The following is a 26,585-nucleotide window of genomic DNA, read 5'->3' as shown; positions in this document are numbered from 1 at the left end:
ACAGATACTCACGTCAGTGTCCAACAACCAGAGCCCCAACTGCGGCGCTCCACGAGGGAGCGTAGACCACCTGAAAGACTAAATCTATGATCCCAATAAGACTTTGCGGGGGGGGCGGGGGGGAAGGTGATGTCATGTATGTAACACCACCGTATTACTGTATACACTCAACCTTGATGCACACCTTGACCCCTTGACCACAAGGGGTGAACTTGTGGGAGACACTCCTTACCTGGTCGCACAGGTATAAAAAGGGAGGTCCCTCACAGGGTCATTTGTCTTTGGAGTCCTGTAAATAAAGAGAGCAGGTCACAGAGTGACCTTGTTCCCAGAATGTGCCTCGTGTGGTTTCATGCTGAAGAGTAAGGACTTTACAGCAAATCGTGTTGAACTAACTTGATTGAGTTTTTTGATGAGGTAATAGAGAGGGTTGATTAGGTCAATATGGTTGATGTGGTGTACAGGGTCTTCCAAAAGGCATTTGTTCAAGTGCCACATAATAGGCTTGCCAGCAAAGTTGAAGCCCATGGAATAATAGGGACAGTTGCAGCATGGATACAAAATTGGCTAAGTGACAGGAAACAGAGAGTAATGGTGAAGGTTTGTTTTTCCGATTGGAGGAAGGTATATAGTGGAGTTTCCCAGGGACCACTGCTTTTCTTGAAATATATTACTGACTTGGACTTGGGTGCACCGGGCACAATTTCAAAATTTCCAGATGACACAAACCTTGGAAGTATAGTGAACAGTGAGGAGGATAGTGATAGACTTCAAGAGGACATAGTCAGGCCGGTGGACTGGGCGGACATGTGGCAGATGAAATTTAACACAGAAAAGTGCAAAGTGATACATTTTGGTCGGAAGAACGAGGGAAGGTAAAATAAATTAAAGGGTATAATTCTAAAGGGCGTAGTTCAGAGAGGCAGCGGGAGATCGAGCAGCATCGGAGAGACGAGCGTGGAGAGGCCTATAAAAGGCCCAGCGTCGTTCGGAGAGGCAGCGGGACATCGAGCAGCGTCGGAAAGCCGAGCGTGAGGAGGCCTATAAAGACCAGCGGGTGCAGCTGCAGTAGGGGCAGAAGGCAAAAAAGTGGAAAGAAATCGAAAGGTGATATGAGAGCCAAGGGGTAAGTGATTGGCTGGTGATTGGTAAGTAGTTTTTCTTTTTCTTTTCCTCAACAGTAATTAACCTTTCAGCATTATTGTTGCCAATTAAGTTAATCCAGGGGTTAAGTCATGGCAGGAGAGCTCGGACACGTGTTATGCTCCTCCTGTAATATGTGGGAAGTCAGGGACACTTTCAGTGTCCCTGACGACTACATATGCGGGAAGTGCATCCGCCTGCAGCACCTGATAAACCGCATTGCAGTACTGGAGCTGCAGGTGGATTTACTCTGGAGCATCCACGATGCTGAGGATGACGTGAATAGCACGTTTAGTGAGTTGGTCTTACCGCAGGTTAAAGGTACACAGCCAGATAGTAAATGGGTGAACAACAGGAAGAGCAGTGCAAGGAAGGTAGTGCAGGAGTCCCCTGCGGTCAGCCCCCTGCAAAGCAGATCCACCGCTTTGGGTACTGTTGAGGGGGATGACTCATCACGGGAGAGCAGCAGTAGCCATGTTCATGGCACTGTGGGTGGCTCTGCTGCACAGGAGGGCAGGAAAAAGAGTGGAAGAGCTATAGTGATAGGGGATTCGATTGTAAGGGGAATACATAGGCGTTTCAGCGGCCACAACCGAGACGCCAGAATGGTATGTTGCCTCCCTGGTGCAAGGGTCAAGGATGTCGCGGAGCAGGTGCAGGACATTCTGAAAAGGGATGGTGAACAGCCAGTTGTCATGGTACATATAGGTACCAAAGATATAGGAAAAAACGGGATGAGGTCCTACAAGACGAATTTAGGGAGCTTGGAGCTAAATTAAAAATTTGGACCTCAAAAGTAGTAATCTCAGGATTGCTACCAGTGTCACGTGCTAGTCAGAGCAGGAATCGCAGGACAGCTCAGATGAATACGTGGCTTGAGGAGTGGTGCAGAAGGGAGGGATTCAAATTCATGGGACATTGGAACCGTTTCTGGGGGAGGTGGGACCAGTACAAACCGAACGGTCTGCACCTGGGCAGGATCGGAACCAATGTCCTAGCGGGAGTGTTTGTTAGTGCTGTTAGGGAGGAGTTAAACTAATATGGCAGGGGGATGGGAACCTATGCAAGGAGACAGAGGGAAATAAAATGGAGGCAGAAGCAAAAAATAGAAAGGAGAATAGTAAAAGTGGAGGGCAGAGAAACCCAAGGCAAAAATCAAAAAGGCCACATTACACCAAAATTCAAAAGGAGCAAAGTATGTTAAAAAGTCAAGCCTGAAGGCTCTGTGCCTCAATGCGAGGAGTATTCAGAATAAGGTAGATGAATTAACTGCGCTGATAGCAGTTAACAGATATGATGTAATTGGCAGAACGGAGACATGGCTCCAGGATGACCAAGGCTGGGAACTCAACATCCAGAGATATTCAACATTTAGGAAGGATAGACAGAACGGAAAAGGAGGCGGGGTGGCGTTGCTGGTTAAAGAGAAAATTAATGCAATAGTAAGGAAGGACATTAGCTTGGATGATGTGGAATCGGTATGGGTGGAACTGTGGAATACCAAAGGGCAGAAAATGCTAGAGGGAGTTGTGTACTGACCACCAAACAGTAGTAGTGAGGTTGGGGACAGCATCAAACAAGAAATAAGGGATGCGTGCAATAAAGGTAAGCAGTTATCATAGGCGACTTTAATCTACATATTGATTGGGCTAACCAAACTGGTAGCAATGCGGTGGAGGAGGATTTCCTGGAGTGTATAAGGGATGGTTTTCTCAACCAATATGTCGAGGAACCAACTAGAGAACTGGCCATCCTAGACTGGGTGATGTGTAATGAGAAGGGACTAATTAGCAATCTTGTTGTGAGAGGTCCCTTGGGGAAGAGTAACCATAATATGGTAGAATTCTACATTAAGATGGAGAGTGACACAGTTAATTCAGAAACTAGGGTCCTGAACTTAAGGAAAGGTAACTTCGACTGTATGAGGCATGAATTGGCTAGAATAGACTGGCAAATGATACTTAAAGGGTTGATGGTGGATAGGCAATGGCAAAGATTTAAAGATCGCATGGATGAACTTCAACAATTGTACATCCCTGTCTGGAGTAAAAATAAAACGGGGAAGGTGGCTCAACCGTGGCTAACATGGGAAATTAAGGATAGTGTTAAATTCAAGAAAGAGGCATATAAATTGGCCAGAAAAAGCAGCAAACCTGAGGACTGGGAGAAATTTAGAAATCAGCAGAGGAGGACAAAGGGTTTAATTAGGAGGGGGAAAATAGAGTACGAGAGGAAACTTGCCGGGAACATAAAAACTGACTGAAAAAGCTTTTATAGATACGTGAAGAGAAAAAGATTAATGAAGACAAACGTAGGTCCCTTGCAGTCGGATTCAGGTGAATTTATATTGGGGAACAAAGAAATGGCAGACCAATTGAACAAATACTTTGGTTCTGTTTTTACGAAGGAAGACACAAATAACCTTTCGGAGGTACGAGGGGACCGAAGGTCTAGTGAGATGGAGGAACTGAAGGATATCCTTATTAGGTGGGAAATTGCATTAGGGTAATTGATGGGATTGAAGGCTGATAAATCCCCGGGGCCTGATAGTCTGCATCCCAGAGTACTTAAGGAAGTGGCCCTAGAAATCATGGATGCATCAGTGATCATTTTCCAACAGTCTATCGACTCTGGATCAGTTCCTATGGACTGGAGGATAGCTAATGTAACACCACTTTTTAAAAAAGGAGGGAGAGAGAAAACGGGTAATTATAGACCGGTTAGCCTGACATCAGTAGTGGGGAAAATGTTGGAATCAATCATTGAGGATGAAATAACAGCGCATTTGGAAAGCAGTGACAGGATTGGTCCAAGTCAACATGGATTTGTGAAAGAGAAATCATGCTTGACAAATCTTCTGGAGTTTTTTGAGGATGAAATTAGCAGAGTGGACAAGGGAGAACCAGTGGATGTGGTGTATTTGGTCTTTCAAAAGGCTTTTGACAAGGTCCCACACAAAAGATTGGTGCGCAAAATCAAAGCACATGATATTGGGGGTAATGTACTGACGTGGATAGAGAACTGGTTGGCAGACTGGAAGCAGAGAGTCGGGATAAACGGGTCCTTTTCAGAATGGCAGGCAGTGACTAGTGGAGTGCCGCAGGGCTCAGTGCTGGGACCCCAGCTATTTACAATATACATTAATGATTTAGATGAAGGAATTGAGTGTAATATCTCCAAGTTTGCAGATGACACTAAACTGGGTGGAGGTGTGAGCTGTGAGGAGGACGCTAAGAGGCTGCAGGGTGACTTGGACAGGTTCGGTAAGTGGGCAAATACATGGCAGATGCAGTATAATGTGGATAAATGTGAGGTTATCCACTTTGGGAGCAAAAACACAAAGGCAGAATATTATCTGAATGGCGGCAGATTAGGAAAAGGGGAGGTGCAACGAGACCTGGGTGTCATGGTTCACCAGTCATTGAAAGTTGGCATGCCGGTACAGCAGGCGGTGAAGAAGGCAAATGGTATGTTGGCCTTCATAGCTCGGGGATTTGAGTATAGGAGCAGGAAGGTCTTACTGCAGTTGTACAGGTCCTTGGTGAGACCTCATCTGGAATATTGTGTTCAGTTTTGGTCTCCTAATCTGAGGAAGGACATTCTTGCTACTGAGGGAGTGCAGCAAAGGTTCACCAGATTGATTACAGGGATGGCTGGACTGACATATGAGGAGAGACTGGATCAACTGGGCCTTTATACACTGGAGTTTAGAAGGATGAGAGGGGATCTCATAGAAATGTATAACATTTGACGGACTGGACAAGTTAGAAGCGGGAAGAATGTTCCCGATGTTGGGGAAGTCCAGAATCAGGGGACATAGTCTTAGGATAAGGGGTAGGCCATTTAGGACTGAGATGAGGAGAAACTTCTTCTCACAGAGAGTTGTTAACCTGTGGAATTCCCTACCGCAGAGAGTTGTTGATGCCAGTTCATTGGATATATTCAAGAGGGAGTTAGATATGGCCCTTGCGGCTAAAGGGATCAAGGGGTATGGCAAGAAAGTGGGAAAGGGCTATTGAGGGAATGATCAGCCTGATCTTATTGAATGGTGGTGCATGCTCGAAGGTCCGAATGGCCTACTCCTGCACCTATTTTTCTATGTTTCTATTTTTCTATTAACAGAGAGATATGGGGGTCTGTGTGCACAAATTATTTAAGATGGCAGGGCATGTTGAGATAGCGGTTAAAAAAGCATACGATATCCTGGATTTCATAAATAAAGGCATAGAGTATAACACTGCTTTAAAACACTGCTCCGACCTCAACTGGAGTATTGTGTCCAATTCTGGGCATTGCACTTTAGGAAGGATGTGAAGGCATTAGAGAGGGTTCAGAAAAGATTTCCAAAAATGGTTCCAGGGATGAGGGACTTCAGTTATGTGAATGGACTGGAGAAGCTGCGGTTGTTGACTTGGAACCGAGAAAGTGGAAAGAGATTTGATAGAGGTGTTCGAAATCACGAGGGGTCTTGACAGAGTAGATAGAGAGAAACTGTTCCCATTGGTGGAAGAGTCGAGAACCAGAAGACACAGATTTAAGGTGATTAGCAGAAGAAGTAATGGCGACATGAGAAAGAACTTTTTTACACAGCAAGTGGTTAGGATCTGGAATGCACTACCTGCGAGGGTGGTAGAGGCACATTCAATCGTGGCTTTCAAAAGAGAATTGGATAAGTACCTGAAAGAAAAAAAAATTGCAGGGCTACAGGGAAAGGGCGGGGGAGTGGGACTCACCGAAGTGCTCTTACAGAGAGCCGGCATGGGCTCAACGGGCCGAATGCCGAATCGCTCCTACTGTGCTGCAATCAGTCTATGACTCCATATTAATTGGCAATACGCCTCTCCGATGAGGTTGCGCGAAAGCAGCCTAACATGCTCGAGTTATACCCGGTAGTCGGCGGTTGGCGCCAGCTGCCCAACGTGATGACATTTTTGCCGGTTTAACTCCCACCCGCACCCAAATCCACGCGTTCCCCCATATTAAAATTCTCCTCAATTATATTTTTAAAAGATACATACTACAAAATAGAGTGCATGCCACTGTATGAAGAGTTCACTACATGCAGGTTGTAAGGAAACTACAAACTATTTGAGAAAATATGCAGCCAATGCTGCTGAACAATACTTATCCACAAATTATTTTTTTCATTAAAGACATTTATAAAAGTGCACTTCCTGATAATACATGTGCAGAAAAATACATCAGAAATTAGACATTCTGAATTTCATCTAAATTAACAATATTTTCTTCTGAATTATTTCTAAAATAATTAAGTAGCCAACCATACCTAACTATACAGTTCCAATAAAGAAGCTGGACTAGATTAAGTATTGGCCACCATTTATTAGGCTTCATTTGACTTACTTGTTCATAGATTATATTTGTAACAACTGAGGAGGTCAAGCCCAGTGGATAACGAAGAAAGCATAATCCTCCCGTCTAGAAAGAAACAGAAGCAGTGGTAGTCGTAGTTCAAATTATTGTAGGTTCTTCTCTCAGATTTTTTCCGCAGCTAAGCGTATTATTTTAAATATTCATATCCTGAATTGAAAACCACACCATACTGCAATAGAACCAAAAATAACATAGAAATTTTAAGAGCTTTTACTCTTGTGCCGAGGATGTTACTGTGCATAGATATTTAAGCATGTGTGCACAACCGACAATGTCACTTTGCTTATTATGTGAATAGCTAATCCACCACTTGACACATGGCATGAATACACAGAAAGACACATAGAAGTAAACTTTACCTCTGTTAGTTATAATAGTGTATAACACACTTGTTAAGTATGTAATAACTCGATAGACTGAATACTGTAAACTAACACAGGTACAAACCTGGCTCTGCTTTATTAAGGCCCAAAGTGATTACATTACAGATGACTTGCCTTTTATACCTGGGCTGCACATACGTGCGTACAGCCCAATGACCTCGACAGGGCACCACCTGATGGCTAATAACACCAAGCATACATACATGACAATATCCCCCTTTAAGATATTAGTAACAGTCTTTTTACAAATTGAGATGCTCCGGGGCTTTCCGCTCCCGAGTTGATCGTCTCAGTTCAACTCCAGCTTTGGGCGAGCGTTCTGAGTCTGTTATGACTGGGGACTGGGTAGCCAATCTGATGGGATTGGCAATGACCATGTCAGGGATTGAAAGTCTGGATTCATTGATAACAGCGGAGTCCTCTGATGACTGAGGGTAGGTTGGTTGGTCACTGATTGTGTCTTCCTCAGACTGTTCCGCTTCATCTGTGTGCCGCAGCTTTATCTGACCAACCTGTTTCCTGCATGTTTGCCCATCCTTGAGCTTGACGATAAACTCTCTGTTACCCTCCTTGGCCCTAACAGTACCGGCGATCCATTTGGGAACTTGACCATAATTTAGTACATACACAAGATCGTTAACAGAAATGTCGCATGACACAGTAGCGCGATCATGATACCACTGCTGACTTTGACGTCTGTATTCAACATGATCATTCAAGTCAGGGTGAACAAGAGAGAGCCTGGTCTTGAGACCTCTCTTCATCAATAGTTCAGCAGGGGGGACCCCGGTAAGCGTGTGGGGTCTTGTCCTGTAACTAAGCAATATGCGTGTCAAGCGAGTCTGCAGTGAACCTTGAGTTACACATTTCATACTCTGCTTGATGGTTTGGATAGCACGCTCTGCTTGACCATTAGATGTGGGTTTGAATGGTGCTGACCTCACATGTTTGATACCATTGCGTTTCATGAACTCTTGAAACTCCAGACTAGTGAATCAAGGTCCGTTATCGCTTACAACGATGTAGGGCAGACCATGAGTGGCAAACATGACACGAAGGCTCTCAATGGTAGCTGTGGATGTACTGGATGACATGATTATACACTCTATCCACTTGGAATAAGCATCCACCACAACTAAAAACATCTTTCCCAGGAAGGTACCTGCAAAGTCGATGTGGATCCTGGACCATGGTTTCGATGGCCACGACCACAGACTCAGCAGCGATTCCGCTGGTGCTTTACTTAGCTGCATGCAAGTGTTGCACTGATGCACACATGATTCCAGATCAGAGTCAATTCCAGGCCACCATACATGAGACCTGGCAATGGCTTTCATCATGACAATACCGGGATGAGTGCTATGTAGGTCATGTACACATTTCTCTCTGCCTTTCTTCGGCATAACAACACGATTACCCCACAGTGAACAATCTGACTGAATGGATAGTTCGTCTTTGCGTTGTTGTAAGGTTTGGTCTCATCACCCATTTGTTTGGGTATGGCAGACCAATCACCATTAAGGACACAACGTTTCACAACCGATAATATAGAGTCCTGGCTGGTCCAGGTCTTAACTTGTTGAGCTGTGACAGGGGTTCCTTCACTTTCAAAAGCATCCATGACTAACAGTAGGTCTGCAGGTAGGGGCGTCTCCACCTCCGGTGTGGGCAACGGCAGACGGCTCAGTGCATCGACACAATTCTCGGTGCCAGGTCTATGGCAAATGACATAATCATAGGCAGATAATGTCAGCGCCCACCTCTAGATATGGAACGATGCATTGGTCCCTTTGTTTTCCGAAAACAATGAAATGAGTGGCTTGTGATCTGATTCCAGTTCAAACCGAAGACCAAACAGGTACTGATGCATTTTTCTGACCACATACACACAGGTTAATGCTTCTTTTTCTACCATGCTGTAGGCTCTTTCCGTCTTTGACAAACTTTTAGAAGCATACGCAACAGGTTGTAGTTTACCCGACTCATTAGCTTGCTGGGGCACGCAACCAACTCCATATGATGAAGCATCATAGGCCAATACTAGACGCTTACACAGATCATAACGTACCAGCAGCTTGTTAGAGCAAAGCAGATTAGTAGCCTTCTCAAAAGCTCGGTCTTGAGTCACACCCCAAACCCAGTTGTCGTCTTTTCTTAGCAGCATGTGTAGTGGCTCTAATAAAGTGCTCAATCTAGGTAGGAAATTACCAAAGTAGTTGAGTAGACCAAGGAATGAACGCAGCTCCGTCACATTCTGAGGCTTGGGTGCATTTTTGATGGCCTTGGTTTTCGAGTCCGTAGGCCTGATGCCATCAGCAGCAATTTTCCTCCCCAGAAATTCGACTTCCGGTGCCATGAAGACGCACTTCGAACATTTCAGTCTGAGTCCCACTTTGTCCAGACGATGTAGAACCTCTTCAGTTGTTCAGATATTCAGCGGTGTCACAACCTGTGACCAGGATGTCATCTTGGAACACGACGGTTCTAGGGATGGACTTCAGTAGACTCTCCATGTTCCTCTGAAATATGGCTGCAGCCGAGCGAATTCCGAAAGGACACCTGTTGTAGATAAATAGTCCTTTATGAATGTTGATGCACTAAGTTTCTTCGACATCTCGACCAGCTCCTGTGTCATGTAGGCCGATGTCAGATCCAGTTTAGTGAACAACTTCCCCCCAGCTAGCAATGCAAACAGATCATCAGCCATCGGTAATGGATATTGATCCTGTTTTGAAACTTGGTTGATTGTAACCTTGTACTCTCCACAAATCCTGACAGTGCCATCATTCTTCAACACAGGAACAATGGGGCTGGCCCATTCGTTAAATTCGACCGGTGATATGACCCCTTCACACTGGAGTCTGTCCAGTTTGATTTTGACCTTCTTCCTCATCATGTACGGAACCGCCTGAGATTTATGATGGACGGGTCTTGCATTCTAGTCCACGTGGATCTGCACCTTGGCTTCCATGAATTTGCCGATGCCTGGTTCAAACAGCGAGGGGAACTTGCTCAGCACTTGAGCATATGGAGTATCATCCTCTGACGACAACATTTTGATATCGTTCCAATTCCATTTGATTTTTTCTAGCCAATTCCTGGCGAACAGCATTGGATCATTGCTTGGAACAATCCATAACGGTAAATCATGAACCGCATCATTATATCACCTGCCAATCACATTATGAGTTCTTTAGTATACGTATGCAACTTGGCATTGACTGGACTCAGCTTAGGCCTCACAGCCTTAGTATCCCACAGCTTGTTGAATGTTCTCTGGCTCATTGTTGATTGACTCGTACCCATGCCCAATTCCATCGGAACCGGCACACCATTAAGTTTCACATTAATCATTATCGGTTGGCTCTTTGTTAGGAACAAATACAGTCCATACACTTCTTTCTCTGGTATCTCGGATTGCATACCAGGATCCGCGCTACACTGGTCATCATCCTCCACGTGGTGTGTCACAGCACGCTTGCTCAGTTGCGAACGTGTTTTCGAACTTACACGGTCCAGCTAGATGTCTTAGGTCGGCAATGAATTCCGACACCCTGGCCCTCAGAACGAACGTGCTTGTAGAATCGATATCGTGAGATGATGATGTCTTCTTCTGGTTAATATGGTCACATACCAGAGCACACAATTCCTCATAGTCCTTGTCCGTTGGATTTGAAGGCGAGAGAAGATTCTTTATGAGTCCATAGATTTCCGCAAACCATGAGTAAGACCACCCTGCGCCTAACTGCGTCAGTGGGTTCCTCCATTTTGTTTGCCACGAAGTACTGGCCCAGGCGAGCGACAAAATCTGTCCAGTCTTCTCCCTCCACAAATCTCTCCAAAATTCCAACTGTGCTCATTTTTGCATGCGAAGGTTCTTAAGTTACCTCGTTGCCAAATGTTAAGTATGTAATAACTCGATAGACTGAATACTGTAAACTAACACAGGTACAAACCTGGCTCTGCTTTATAAGGGCCCAAAGTGATTACATTACATGATGGCTTGCCTTTTATACCTGGTCTGCATACACTTGCGTACAGCCTAATAACCTCCAACAGTTGCGCCACCTGGTGGCTAATAACCCCAAGCATACATGCATGACAACACTTATGAACTAATTTTAGAGTAACATTTGCTTACCAAAATATTTGTCTGGCAATCACAAGATTGTGTGGTATTGATGAATGTTTCATGACATCTGATGCAGCTGATGGGAAGAGTAAGAACAATTAATATTATTTTAAGGAAATACACTGCCCTCCCTCCCGCACCCCTCTGGACAGACACTACATCAAGTTTAGATTGCTTGTTATCCAATGCTCTATTGCAGAAAACTGACTTCCGTTAATTCCCAAACATATATTGCATAATTTACAACGGCAACAAAAAGATCCAAATACAAAAATAAAATGAGTTGGGTGTGCTCTTCCAGTAAGTGTAAAGCAAATATACTCAGGAGCTTATAGAAAGCCAGAAATTCTTAATCTTGAACTTTAATTTATCAAACGTGCATAGTGTCTCCTCTCACATATATGCATTGCTAGTAAAATTAATTTATAGAAGAGATACATTCACACTTCCATTTACAATTGGTGGATCATTAATGGCCCATCCATATAGTAGAAACATTTCTTGAAGTGGTCCTCCAACACCAGCTTCCAGTCTCACTGCAGGACAATTGCTAAAGCAGCTAAACCAACATTTAAACTCTCACCTGTGCCTCTGACTGCATGTCACTGCGACAACTAGATTGAAAGCCGTGTTGGAGGCATGAGTAAAAATATTTGTTATGGTGGTGCTCCTTACCTCCAAAGGCAAGTGCACTGTTGTAATTAAAATATATCATACTGCTAAATGTGCCAATGCTGGCAAATATACAATATAAATTGGCCTTTTGTGGTAAACAAAGGCATCATTGTGTTCCAGCTATGTAGTTTCTGTAAGCTTATTAATATTTTTAAAACTCCAATAAATATTTAAGTCTAGGCTAATTGTATGGAGAATGTTATTTTATGGATAGGGTGTGGTAAATGGGAAGGATTCTTCTCTTGCTTTTTGATGGTGATGTGCAGACTAGCAAAATATTGTTTATCCATATGTAGATTATCTTTTCATGGATAAATGGCAGAAAATGTTGCAAGATAAATATATCACCCAAAATTTCTCTCAACTGAAGTAACATGTGGACAGTACGTACATCTACTTTTTCTGCACCGTGATTGAGGAGGAAGTGGTCAAAAAGGAACTCCTATTTTCCTAACATTATTGGAGATCCACTGGCCCTGCCAAAGCCCTCCCTGTTGGTCCAGTGAGTGCCAAGGGGGCCTCACAGCGTCCCTCCCCTTTAAGTGAAGGGAAGGAACGTTGCTACACGTCAGCGCGACGCGGCACATACGCGTCGTGCTGACATCATCATGATATATTCAGAACAGATCTAGCAGCTCAAAACTGGGCTTCCATGAGGCACTGTGGGGCATCAGTGGCAGCAGAATTATGTTGCACCACAATCTGTAACCTCATGGCCCAGCATGTCCCTCACTTTTCTATTACAATCAAGCCAGGTGACCAACCCTAGTTCAATGAGGAGTGTAGAAGAGCATACCAGGAGCAGCACCAGATGTACCTGAAAAGGAGTTGCTAACCTGGTGACAGAACAAAGCAGGACCACATGTATGCTAAACAGCGGAAGCAGCATGCTAAGTGATCCCACAACCAACGGATCAGATCTCTGCAGTTCTGCCACGTCCAGTCATGAATGGTGGTGGACAATTAACAACTAACGGGACGAGGGGGCTCCATGAACATACCCATTCTCACCGATGGAGGAGCCCAGCAAAAGACAAACCTGAAGCATTCACGACCAGCTTCAGCCAGAAGTGCCGAGTGAATGATCCATCTTGGCCTCCACCTGAGGTTCCCTCTATCACAGATTCGAGTCTTCAGTCAATTAGATTCTCTCCATGAGATATCAAGAATTGGCTGAGCGCACTGGATACAGCAAAGCCTATGGGCACCAACAAAATCCTGGCTGCAGTGCTGAAGACCTGTGCTCCAGCCAAGTGTACCTAAACAGCTACAACATGTAGGATTGCAAAATTCATGGGAAACCACCCCCCCAGTGTTTGGACTCATTGGAAAGGGAATTTAATTTGGAACTGTCAACCAGAAAGTTTGGGATCCTAAAGCGCACATGGAAGAAACTACGAGTTTTTATCGAATTTGAGATTTTTACAAGGCAGATTGGGTCCGTGTGGAAATCATTCTGAGCAGGAAACCCATCCAGCGCATACATAATGACAATGGCCCATCCAGCCCGCATGGAAAACCCAGGCCCAAGCGGACATTGCAAATACCAAAGCTAATTTTTCCCAATCAAGGAACAAATTCGAAAGAGCGACACATCCGAGACAGGTTACCATTAATGGGCCTGCCAAAATATGACAAAGAGATATCGAGCCTGCCAAAATGAAAACAAAGAATCGGGGCTGATTTGGCACGCAGATTAGAACGGCTCCCAAAGTATAACTGGGGCCCGGTGTTTAACGAAAAAGGGGCAGGCATTCATTTATTCGAAGAGGGGAAGGACGGAGAGAGACCACCGCAGCAGTTTATGCAGCTCTTCTGAGCACCAACATCTCCAACCTCGACGACACTCCTGGGCCACACTGCCCTGCTATCGAAAGAAGAAGGAAGAACATCATTATGGCAGAGAAAGCAGTTCCCAGTAACTTCGGACTTTGCCATCGCGGCAGCAACTGGCCACAGCCAACATGGTAGCATCGAAAGCACTGCGATCGACCAATTCCAAAACCAAAACTCCTCAAGAAGAAACCGAAGATTCGAAAGTTTCCACTCTACAATCTAGTCCTAGCTACCAACAGGTGAAACATTACCTCAAAAGACTTTAAAACCTACTGCTGATGGAAGAAAGTGGGTACTCACTCCATAAATCCAATACGCGCCCTACCGCATCAGTGGACACCACCCAACTAAAGACTACGCAGTAAGAAGTCTTCTACGACGTTCAGAGTACGGCAAGCAGAACCTACAGAGTCCCGCGAACCCCGAAATCGTGAACCACCGCCAACTGATAATAAAGGATTGGTGAGCATAATCCCTGTTTGCCTTGGAGTTTATCCTAGTCAGAGTTAGGCATTGGGAGGTGGGAGGTGTACCATTTTCTGTAACCCCTTTTGAATGTGTGATGAAGTGTTCTTTATTCTAGTTATTACAAACTTGACATTGCACTTTTCTTGTCCGTAATAAAATTGAAGTTCTTTGCACCAAAACCAATTGTCTCTTGCACTTTGTCACATCCCCAAATAAATCCAAAGTCTAGAACCCAGGGAGTGGGAGCGACTCGAACCGCTCAGAAGATCAGAGGTGAATCTGACCCCACAGACCACCCCCTACAAACACTGGCATCAATCGGAAATAGTTGGAAATAGCCCAGGTATGTCCTGTCCACAAAATGGAGGAAAAATCCAACCTGATCAATTACCGCCCCATCAGCCTATTCTTAATCATCAGCAAAGTGATGGAAGGTGTCGTCGATAGTGCGATCAAGCAACATTTAATAATATCTTGCTCACTGATAGGTTCTGCCAGGATCACACGGCTCCAGACCACATTACAGCCTTGCTCCAAACATGGACAAAAAAGCTAAATTCCAGAAGTGTGGTGAGTGACTGCCCTTGACATCAAAGCAGCATTTGAAATCAAGGAGCCCTAGTAAAACTGAAGTCAGTGGGGATCAGGGGGAAGACTCTCCACTGGTCTGGAAAGAGATGCAGTGGTTGCTGTCGAGGTTCATCCCAAGCAGCTCCGTAACACAGGACTCTGTGCTCTACGGGCTGTTCCCAGGGACACACACCGAGACAGACATCACCTGCTGCTGGAGGCCATCAACTCGGTCAAAGACGCTCTTTGGTCTTGCCGAAACTTGCTGGTCTTCCAGAACAAGGAGATGACCACGTCCGCATGTTGCAGACTGGCGCAATCCAAGATCCAGGAATACGTGCTGAGGGACGCACTTAAAATTGGTGCAGTCGCCGCAAAGGCACAGTGGGGAAGGGCCACAGTCTAAAGCCCTTCTGTCACGGAAAACCCGGGGGCAGAAATCAGCACCAAACTCCCTCGGGCTGTATTTGTAATTTACACTTTGTGTACAGAGAGCACCAAATCTGTAAACATCAATGTAGTGCCATGTACAATGCAAGGTGTGTTATGAAATGCATGTTTGAAAAGAAAAAAATGTAAATGTACCGTCACCCATTCCGGGCACTGTATTGTAACACACGAAATGTAATTTGTGTAAATGTACCACAATGTACCCTGTTTATTGTACTGAATCGCGTTTGAACAGAAAAACGAGAAATGTAACGAACGGAACTGCCGTCAGCACCCAGATGTATTGTATGGGATTGCTGACCGCAGCGAAATGTAATGAAATGCCATTGAATGTACTGTACAGATTCTTTTTATGAATAAAGTATATTTTGAAATTAAAAAAAAAAGAGGTTATGCTTGAACTGTATAAAACACTGGTTAGGCCGTAGCTGGTATACTGTGTGCAGTTCTGGTCACATTACAGGAGAGATGTAATTTCACTGGAAAGGGTACAGAGGAGATTTACAAGAATGTTGCCTGGACTGGAGAATTTAGGCTATGAGGAAAGATTGGAGATCCTGGGTCTGTTTTCTTTGGAACAGAGGAGGCTGAGGGGAGAACTGATTGAGGTGTATAAAATTATGGGGGGCCTGGATAGAGTGGATAGTAAGGACCTGTTTACCTTGGCAGAGGGGTCAACAATCAGGGGGCATCATCCCCATCATAGGCGGTCCTTCGAAGCGAGGATGACTTGCTTCCACGCCAAAAAAGGATGAGTTCACAGGTGTTTCAATGAAGGACCTAATATTCCAGGTTCTGAACTACATCCTGAAGGGTGGAAGATGCCTGTGCGTGGATTTTTTTAATGTGGGATGGCCGTTGCACACCAGCCACCACACCAGTTTGACAGAGCTAGGTCTTGGTCCAGTGGCAAGGGTTATCCAAAATGACTGGAGACCTGCTCTGCTGCACACATATCACAGTGTGGCCTGGCCCGTGCTGCCCCTGGGCCCCTGGCCCCAAACTCCCACCTCTCCTGGGCCCCGATCACGTCCCTCTACAGTCTCTCACTGCTCCTCCGCCCCGATCTCGCCACTTCTGCTTTATCTGCACACGCTCCAATCACTGACCTAGACCTTGATGACGTCACTCTTTGCTGCAGCCCTCCTGCAACAGCTCGTGCTGCTCTCGAGGTCGCACGCCGCTCCTTTTATGGACCTGACCTGCCGCTGGTGTTCTCACACAGGTTGGGGCCTCCATCAGGGAGCATAGATTTAAAGTAATTGGGGGAGGTGTAGAGGAGATATGAGGGGAAATTTAGGGGCCTGGAACTCACTGCCTGGAAGGGTGATAGAGGCAGAAAGCCTCACCACATTTTAAAAATATTTGCATGTTCACTTAAGTGCTGTAACCTACAGGGCTACAGACTAAGAGCTCGAAAGTGGGATTAGGCTGGATAGCTATTGGTTAGCTGGTACGGACACGATGGGTCGAAATGGCCTCCTTCCGTGCTGTAAATTTCTATGATTGCACAGTGTTCAGTTACATCTGAAATTCCTCAGATAATTAAGTAGTCAGTGCATGCATGCAGCAACACCTTGTCAACATCCAGGCTTAGGCTGATGAGTGATAAGTAATACTCCCGCTACACAATGTTAGGCAATGACTACCTCAAACAAGAGAGAGTCTAATCATCTCCCCTTGACATCCTGGGGGTCACCATTGACCAGAAACTTAACTGGACCAGCCACATAAATACAATGGCTACAAGAGCAAGTCTAAAGTTGGATATTCTGTGACGAGTGACTCACCTCCTGAAGCCATTCCATCACCAACAAGACACAAGTCAGGGGTGTGATGGAATACTTCCCATTTGCCTAGATAAGCGCAGCTCCTGCAACACTCAAGATGCTCTGCACAATCCAGGATAAAGCAGTCTTCTTGATCGGCACCCCATCCGCCACCTTAAACATTCCTTCCCTTCACCACCGGTGCAACAAGATGCACTGCAGCAACTCGCCGAGACTTCTTCAACAGCACCTCCTAATTTGGCGACTTCTACCTCCTAGAAGAACAAGGTCAGCAGGCGCAAGAGAACACCATCACCTCCATGTTCTCCACCAAGTCACACACCATCCTGACTTGGAAATATATCATCGTTCCTTTATTGTCACAGGGTCAAAATCCGAGAACTCCCTGCCGAACAGCACTGTGGGAGTACTTTTACCAATGGTTCAAGAAGGTAGCTCACCACGACCTTCTCAAGGGCAAGTGGGGATGGGAAATAAATAATGGCCTTGCCAGCGATGATCATCTCCCGTGAATGAATTAAAAAAAAGATACCTACCTCTGGGGAACACCACTGTATACTTCCCTCCAGTCCAAAAAAACAACCATTCTCCAACACTCTGTTTTCTGTCCCATGGTAAAATTTATATCTACGCTGCACTGTCCCTTTAATCCAACAGATTTAATTTTGCTTACAAGTCTATTGTGTGGTACTTTATCAATTGCCTTTTGAAAGTTCATATACACAACATCAACCGTACTAACCTCATCAACTCTTTCTATTACTTGATCAACAACAGTTTGTCTTTATATAGCGCCTTTAACGTAGTGAAACATCCTAAGGCGCGTCACAGGAGCATTATCAAGCAAAATGGGTTCTGTAGCACTAGGGTAGTGGAATGCAGGGTTTGGTATATTGAGCGATCGCTGCGATCAAATAACTCAATCAAGTTAGTCAAATATAATTTCCACTCTATTTAAAAGTGAAAAGCACATCAAATAATTATTTGCCTGCATAGTTAGCAAATACAGTAACAGCGGACTTCGTAAAAAAAAGGGGCTTCAGGACAGGATTGAACTTATACTGGAGAAGGTTGGATCATATTTTGTTAGGCCTATCCATTCCCTCATGCTCTCATATCTGAGCCCTCAACAATGCCGAACCCTTGAATTCACCAATACTACCAGACACTTATCAACTCCCCCATCCAGCACTAACAGATCCTGGCAGATCCCCTGCTCCAGTGCTACCCTGTTACTTCCCACAGTGCTTTCGCTAGTCCCTCTTTCCTGTCCCCAGTGCTGACTAACTGGTGCTATCAAATCCAATGACACCACCCCCACTTCTGCCAGATCGCAGCGATAAATCAAACCCTACATTCCACCACCCCAGTGCTACGGAACCCAGATTCCTTCTCCACCTATTATGCATCCTATCTGGTCTGAGTGACTCTCTGCCTTGAGTACTTCCAACCTCCTCGCTATCTATTTTTATCCTATCCAATATTGCGAATAGCTCCTCCTTACTGTTAGATTGGCAACACCCTCTTCTCTAGTGAAGACCGACGTGAAGTATTCATGTAAAACCTCAGCCATACCCGCTGGCTCAACAAGATCGCCTTGTCTGTCCCTAATCTTCTTTTGACTACATTTTCACTATTTATATGTTGATAAAAGACTCTTGGAGTGGTCTGGGAAAGGTGGCATTTTGGAGAAGGAATCTGGGTTCCGTGGAATGTAGGGTTTGATTTATTGAGCAATCGCTGCGATTTGGCAGAAGTGGGGGTGGTGTCATTGGATTTGATAGCACCAGTTAGTCAGCACTGGGGACAGGAAAGAGGGACCAGCGAAAGCACTGTGGGAAGTAACAGGGTAGCACTGGAGCAGGGGATCTGCCAGGGTCTGTTAGTGCTGGATGGGGGAGTTGTCTGGTAGTATTGGTGAATTCAAGGGGGTCCGGCATTGTTGAGGGCTCAGATATGAGAGCATGAGGGAATGGACAGGCCTAACAAAATATGATCCGACCTTCTCCAGTATAAGTTCAATCCTTTCCTGAAGCCCCTTTTTTTTACGAAGTCCGCTGTTACTGTATTTGCTAACTATGCAGGCAAATAATTATTTGATGTGCTTTTCACTTTTAAAATAAGCTTTAGGCTGGGGCCTGAGCTATTGCCCTGGAATCTTGCCAGGGTAGCGGTATTTGAAGACTAGGAATTGGTTAGGCAACATGACAGGTAAGTATAGGCTGGCAACCTGGGGATGGGGTGTGGGTGTGTGAAAGAGGACCGCGTGCCTGCTCACACACTCTATTTCTCGATCTATGGAGATAATAATAGTGAGATTAAATAAGGTTCTGGGCAATAAGGGTTTCAGGTTTGTAGACCATAATTAGAGCATGCAGTGAAAATTTTGCGAAGTATTTTCACTCTATGGAAAATGTCAATTTCCCTTTTAAATGTAATAATAGCTACAGCACAAGGTTAATTTTGTAACAAGAAGTATTCAGTCTTGATAAGACAGGCAAAGCCTGACAACACTATATTTTCTGTGGTTAATGGACATGACACTCAAAGAACAAATGTGCTTAATAGATCAAAGGACACGCGCAATGAAATAATTCTGTAATCCTGTTTAACAATGTTATATACAAAAAGGAAGAGGGAAGGATACAAATTACAGATAGCATAATATGTGCTGACTATATCATCACACTGCACTGGCTACAAACATGCCAGTGAATAAATAATGACAGCTTATTTCAAATATTTTGAAGAATGGAAAGACGAGTGTGAAAGGAAAGACAGTGAAAGAATTACAGTTCATAATGTAAATTATTCTCTTTATGCCCAAGTTACATTAGATAATTGTAAAGGAAGACCTGAATTTCCTACTCCAGACACAAATTGACGAATTATTCACCTATTACATTCTGTATCAGGTTTTAAATTTGACATAATATATTTTACTGAAAAATTTAGTTTGAGCACAAAACCAGAAACTCTGTTTTGTACTCAACTATGTTTTCAGTTACATCAATAGTCGTTAGTTTATTTCCAATATTATTCTTTTCAAAAGCACAGATCACTTATTAATTTTCAATCTATAATAGTCACAATAAACATATTCATTTGTATATGTCAGATAAAGATTTGCATTATTTATAGGAAGGGGGTACTGAAGTTTCATGTTCAGCCATGAACTCATTGAATGGCGGTGCAGGCTAGAAGGGCTGAATGGCCTGCTCCTGCACCTATTTTCTATGTTTCTATGTTTCTATATACAAGAATCAAATGTTGATAATGATTACATACCGGTTTGCTAAAAGGTCTGGACTGGAGAAAGATGGGCCAGTAACATCGCAGGTCACGCAGATTGCTTCTCTCAATAATGTTCCAGTAATAGTCCTTTCCACTTAAGAAAATCAAAAACTCCATATTTAGCAACTTTCATTTCAATATACTCTTAAGTAGTAATGTTTCTGAATCATCAATCAGACCAAGTTCATCCAAATGATTTAAAAATGCCTAATTTCTATCAAAGTTGCAAATTAATAGTTTAAACACACATCCAAAATACAGTATCCCGTTTAAATAATACAATACCCCTTCAATGCAATAGCCAGAGCTTTAAACAGTTTCAATTGTCAGCAGAACACAATAACTCGCTGGTTTTATATTGAAGAACAGTTCTTCTCACCAATGCTTTAATATTTTTTTTTAATTCGTTCCTGGGACGTGATTGTCGCTGGCAAGCCCAGCATTTATTGCCCAGCGACTATGATGGAACGGTGATATATTTTCAAGTCTGGATAGTGTGTGACTTAGAGGGTAACTTGCAGGTGATGGTGCTCATGCACTTGCTGCCCTTGTCCTTCTAGGTTGTAGAGGTTGTGGGTTTGGGAGGTGCTGTTGAAGAAGCCTTGGCAAGTTGCTGCAGTGCATCTTATAGATGGTACACAATGCAGCTGTGCAGGACATCAAGACTCCACATTAAACTGTTTAAATGCTCCCAGTTTAAAACAATCCAATGTTTCCTAATTCTGCTGCTCAACCTCTCTATTCAGTGCATTGCTCAACCTTTTAAAGTGCCAATGAGCAAAATGTATAAAGTTATGAGAAGTCTAGATAGAGCGGTAGGTAGGAAGGACCCATCTCCCTTAGCAGAGAAGTCAATAACCAGGGGGCATAGATTTAAAGTAAATGGTAGAAGAATAAGAGAGGAGTTGAGGAGATTTGGGAGCCTCCTGGGAGTGGGTTGGCTGCCCACCCCATGCCTCGCCGGAGTAAAGACTAGAAGTCGGCAGGTTGGAGCCGGCTTCCCGTCATGCTTCCAGTTTTTGCCCATTTAAGCCTCCACCTGGACCCAATCCTACATGCTCATCCATGTTAAAAATCCATCCGTTCTTCCTCATCACAGAATGGATACATAACATATTCCATTGAATATTGGTTCTATCAGTTGGAGGTGTGGAGTTTCAGCAGCAACTCCTACCCAGATGGTAGGTTCAAATTTAAGATATTTAAGCACATTATCTGATGTCAGTGTAGTGGAAGTATCTATGTTGGACAGCTTGCAATTTGCTCGGCAATCACCAACTGATTAATCCAACTCTTCATTCAAGGGTTTTTGGAAAAGAGGCTTGCCATTAGAATGCCCACAACCAGGTGTGTTGAGGAGTAGGCTGGAGTAGGCCAGAGCATTCCCCTCAAAGGAATCATTTCCCCCTTTTCCACAAATTTGCCTCATCGCTTGTTGCTGGACCTCACACATGGGCTAATGGAACCTCTTCCACTGCATGCCTAGAAATTCCAGACAATGAAGGAGAATTGTTTGGAAAGTCCTTTTATACGCCACAAGCTGAAACTAAAATGGAGCTGAACTACTCTGTAGCAGATCACTGAAAGAGCAAATGAGGTTAACTTGTGGTCCATTTTTTTCTTCTTCCATGTAGAGAAACACATTGACTCCATTCAGTTGAAACCCAAGAATTTGCTGCATATGGGAACACAGTATTCAAGAACTCTAGGTGAAATTAGTTTGACCAGTCACAAAAGTAATGAGCAGAACAGGCTCGAGAGGTTCAATGCCTATTCCTAAGTTCCTATTTTGAGACAACAGTTGATGTGGTATATTTGGACTTTCAGAAGGCGTTCGACAAGGTCCCACACAAGAGATTGATGTGCAAAGTTAGAGCACATGGGATTGGGGGTAGTGTACTGACATGGATTGAGAACTGGTTGTCAGACAGGAAGCAAAGAGTAGGAGTAAATGGGTACTTTTCAGAATGGCAGGCAGTGACTAGTGGGGTACCGCAAGGTTCTGTGCTGGGGCCCCAGCTGTTTACACTGTACATTAATGATTTAGATGAGGGGATTAAATGTAGTATCTCCAAATTTGCGGATGACACTAAGTTGGGTGGCAGTGTGAGCTGCGAGGAGGATGCTGTGAGGCTGCAGAGCGACTTGGATAGGTTAGGTGAGTGGGCAAATGCATGGCAGATGAAGTATAATGTGGATAAATGTGAGGTTATCCACTTTGGTGGTAAAAACAGAGAGACAGACTATTATCTGAATGGTGACAGATTAGGAAAAGGGGAGGTGCAAAGAGACCTGGGTGTCATGGTACATCAGTCATTGAAGGTTGGCATGCAGGTGCAGCAGGCGGTTAAGAAAGCAAATGGCATGTTGGCCTTCATAGCAAGGGGATTTGAGTACAGGGGCAGGGAGGTGTTGCTACAGTTGTACAGGGCATTGGTGAGGCCACACCTGGAGTATTGTGTACAGTTTTGGTCTCCTAACCTGAGGAAGGACATTCTTGCTATTGAGGGAGTGCAGCGAAGGTTCACCAGACTGATTCCCGGGATGGCGGGACTGACCTATCAAGAAAGACTGGATCAACTGGGCTTGTATTCACTGGAGTTCAGAAGAATGAGAGGGGACCTCATAGAAACATATAAAATTCTGACGGGGTTAGACAGGTTAGATGCAGGAAGAATGTTCCCAATATTGGGGAAGTCCAGAACCAGGGGTCACAGTCTAAGGATAAGGGGTAAGCCATTTAGGACCGAGATGCGGAGGAACTTCTTCACCCAGAGAGTGGTGAACCTGTGGAATTCTCTACCACAGAAAGTTGTTGAGGCCAATTCACTAAATATATTCAAAAAGGAGTTAGATGAGGTCCTTACTGCTAGGGGGATCAAGGGGTATGGCGAGAAAGCAGGAATGGGGTACTGAAGTTGAATGTTCAGCCATGAACTCATTGAATGGCGGTGCAGGCTAGAAGGGCCGAATGGCCTACTCCTGCACCTATTTTCTATGTTTCTATGTTTCTATGTTTCTAACACAAAAACTGTCCAAAATATACTAATTGGCAGCCTCAATATCTAAATGACGATTGATGTGGGGACTAGAGAATTCATAGTCATGCAGAACATGTTTTTTTTAGGACAATGTTGTTGCTTCCCAATTGCTCCAATTCTACTGTATGAAGTGCTTGTGTCAACACTGGGCTCTTAGAACTGCTGGAGTTCTAGTTCACAATCACGAGAAGTCCCAACTTCATTACCACAACATTCTGCAAATTGTTTCCTTTAAAGAAAAAAAAAGTAAATCATGTGTTAGTTCACAATAGTAGCACATATTAGCACGTCTATAAAACATCCCTGACCCACAGCACCACTGTGCAGTACATACCCAGAATGTGGCCTGTTGGACACTGACATTTTCCATGATTATCCATAATGGCATTTGAAGGACATCTAATACAGTTCCATCCATCTTGGGTGACAGCCTTGAAAACAAGGAATTATAAGAAAATGTTTCAAAAGTTACACAATAGCGGAAAAATATGGACAAACAACAGTGAAAGTGCATTTGTATATCAATTATATAAATTTAAGCCATTTAGGCCCTTTGCTCCAGATTTCCCTCTCGAAACCTCTCTCCTCCTAACCTCTCTCTCCTCCTTTAAGATGCTCTTTGTTGCGTATGCAATAACCCAATAGGCATAGTACCATGAACTCAATCAGGTGCGACCTGACTCTACTTTATTAGCTCTCAAAGTGAGGATTAAACATGGAGGCTTTCTTTATATACAAGGGCTGCATATGTGTGTCTGTGGCCCAATGACCTCTGACGGTCGCTCCCCCTGGTGGCAGGTAAATGCAGGCATACATACATTACATCATTCCACCCCCAAGATCTTGGTATCAGTCCAATGCAGCAGGTAATCAGGAAGGCGAATGGAATGTTGGCCTTCATTGCGAGAGGGATGGAGTACAAAAGCAGGGAGGTCCTGCTGCAACTGTACAGGGTATTGGTGAGGCCGCACCTGGAGTACTGCGTGCAGTTTTAGTCACCTTACTTAAGGAAGGATATACTGGCTTTGGAGGGGGTACAGAGACAATTCACGAGGCTGATTCCGGAGTTGAGGGGGTTACCTTATGATGATAGATTGAGTAGACTGAGTCTTTACTCGTTGGAGTTCAGAAGGATGAGGGGTGATCTTACAGAAACATTTAAAATAATGAAAGGGATAGACAAGATAGAGGCAGAGAGGTTGTTTACACTGGTCGGGGAGACTAGAAGTAGGGGGCACAGCCTCAAAATATGGGGGAGCCAATTTAAAACCGAGTTGAGAAGGAATTTCTTCTCCCAGAGGGTTGTGAATCTGTGGAATTCTCTGCCCAGGGAAGCAGTTGAGGCTAGCTCATTGAATGTATTCAAATCACAGATAGATAGATTTTTAACCAATAAGGGAATTAAGGGTTATGGGGAGCGGGCGGGTAAGTGGAGCTGAGTCCACGGCAAGATCAGCCATGATCTTGTTGAGTGGCGGAGCAGGCTCGAGGGGCTAGATGGACTACTCCTGTTCCTAATTCTTATGTTCTTATGTTCTTACAAATTGAGATGGTCTGGGGATTTCCACTCCCTAGTTGTTCGTCTCAGTTCAATTCCAGATCGGTGAGCTCTCTGAGTCATTTATGACTTGAGGCTGGGCAGCCGATCTAATGGGAGTGGCAGTGTCCATGTCGGGGATCGAAGGTCCAGATTCAATGACAACAGCAGGGTCTTCTGATGGCTGATTATGAATCGGTTGGTCATTTATGGTGTCTTCTTCAAGCTGTTCTGGTTCGTCTGTGTGCCGCAATTTCGCCTGATCAATGTGCCTCCTGCATGTTTGCCCATTGGTGAGCCTGACAATAAGCATCCTGTTACCCTCCTTGGATGTAATAGTGTCAGTGACCACTTGGGGCCTTGACCATAATTGAGCACATACACATGATCATTAATAGAGATGCCGCGTGACACAGCAGTGCGATCATGATACCACTGCTGATGTTGACGTCTGTTTTCGACATGATCGTTAAGTTCAGGGAGGACAAGTAAGAGCCTGGTCTTGAGACCTCTCTTCATCAACAGTTCAGCAGGGGGGACCCCAGTAAGCGTGTAGGGTCTCATCCTGTAACTAAGCAGTATGCGTGACAAGCGAGTCTGTTAAGAACCGTGAGTTACGTGTTTCAGGCTCTGCTTGATGGTTTGAACGACCCGCTCCGCTTAACCACTGGATGCGGGTTTGAATGGTGCTGACCTTACGTGCTTGATACCACTGAGTCTCATAAACTCTTGAAACTTCAAACTCGTGAAGCACGATCTGTTGTCGTTCACAATGATGTCGGGCAGACCATGAGTGGCGAACATGGCACGAAGGCTCTCAATGATGGCTGTGGATGTGCTGGATGACATGATTATACACTCTATCCACTTGGAATATGCATCCACCACCACCAAAAACATTTTGTGCAGGAAAGGACCCGCATAGTGGATGTGGATCCTCGACCATGGTTTGGATGGCCACGACCACAGACTTAGCAGAGATTCCACTGGTGCATTGCTTAACTGCATGCAAGTGTTGCACTGATGCACACATGACTCCAAATCAGAATCAATGCCAGGCCACCAACCGTGAGACCTAGCAATGACCTTCATCATCACAATACCAGAATGGGTACTGTGTAAATCCCATACAAATCTCTCCCTGCCTTTCTCGGGCATAACAACATGATTACCCCATAGCAAACAATCAGATTGAATGGATAGTTCGTCTTTGCGACGGTTGTAAGGTTTGGTCTCATCATACACTTCCCTGGGAATGGCCGACCAATCACCACTAAGGACACAACGTTTTACAACCGATATGATCGGATCCTGGCTGGTCGAGGTTCTAACTTGTTGAGCAGTGACAGGCGACCCTTCACTCTCAAAGCCATCCATGACCAACTATGTCTGCGGGCTGTAGCGTTTCCACCTCCGGCGTGGGCAACGGTAAACGGCTCAATGCATTGGCACAATTCTCGGTGCCAGATCTATGGCGAATGACATAATCATAGGCAGATAATGTCAGCACCCACCTCTGCATGCGGGACGATGCGTTGGTATTGATACCTCTATGCTCGGAAAACAAAGATATGAGCGGCTTGTGATCGGTTTCAAGCTCGAAACGAAGCCCAGATACAAGTGCATCTTTTTAACCCCATATATGCAGGCTAAAGCTTCTTTTTCTACCATGTCGTAGGCTCTTTCCACTTTAGACATGCTTCTCGGCACATCCGCAATGGGTTGTAGTTTGTCCAACTCATTGGATTGTTGGAGCACGCAACCAACCCCATGTGTTGAAGCGTCACAGGCTAATACTAAACGCTTGCACGGGTCATAATGTACCAGCAATTTGTTGGAACAAAGCAGATTTCTAGCCTTCTCGAAGGCCCT

General features: G+C 44.6%; 1 protein-coding gene across 4 annotated transcripts in view; it reads right to left on the bottom strand.

The window, feature by feature from the left end:
* The window catches only part of tmem67 (transmembrane protein 67), a 432,102-nt gene that overhangs the window by 344,841 nt on the left and 60,676 nt on the right, over positions 1-26,585 (bottom strand). For all 4 annotated transcript variants that reach the window (XM_070893974.1, XM_070893984.1, XM_070894002.1 and 1 more), the window contains 4 exons: positions 23,511-23,607; positions 20,130-20,229; positions 11,062-11,128; positions 6,508-6,582 (listed from right to left, as the gene is read on the bottom strand). In XM_070893974.1, coding sequence (XP_070750075.1) covers positions 6,508-6,582; positions 11,062-11,128; positions 20,130-20,229; positions 23,511-23,607 — 339 coding nt within the window. The remainder of the gene's footprint in view (positions 1-6,507; positions 6,583-11,061; positions 11,129-20,129; positions 20,230-23,510; positions 23,608-26,585) is intronic.

The sequence above is a fragment of the Pristiophorus japonicus genome, chromosome 1 (assembly GCF_044704955.1).
Source record: "Pristiophorus japonicus isolate sPriJap1 chromosome 1, sPriJap1.hap1, whole genome shotgun sequence".
NCBI lineage: Eukaryota > Metazoa > Chordata > Chondrichthyes > Pristiophoridae > Pristiophorus > Pristiophorus japonicus.
Note: the sequence above shows the minus strand (reverse complement) of the source record. Positions and strands in the feature narration are given on the sequence as shown.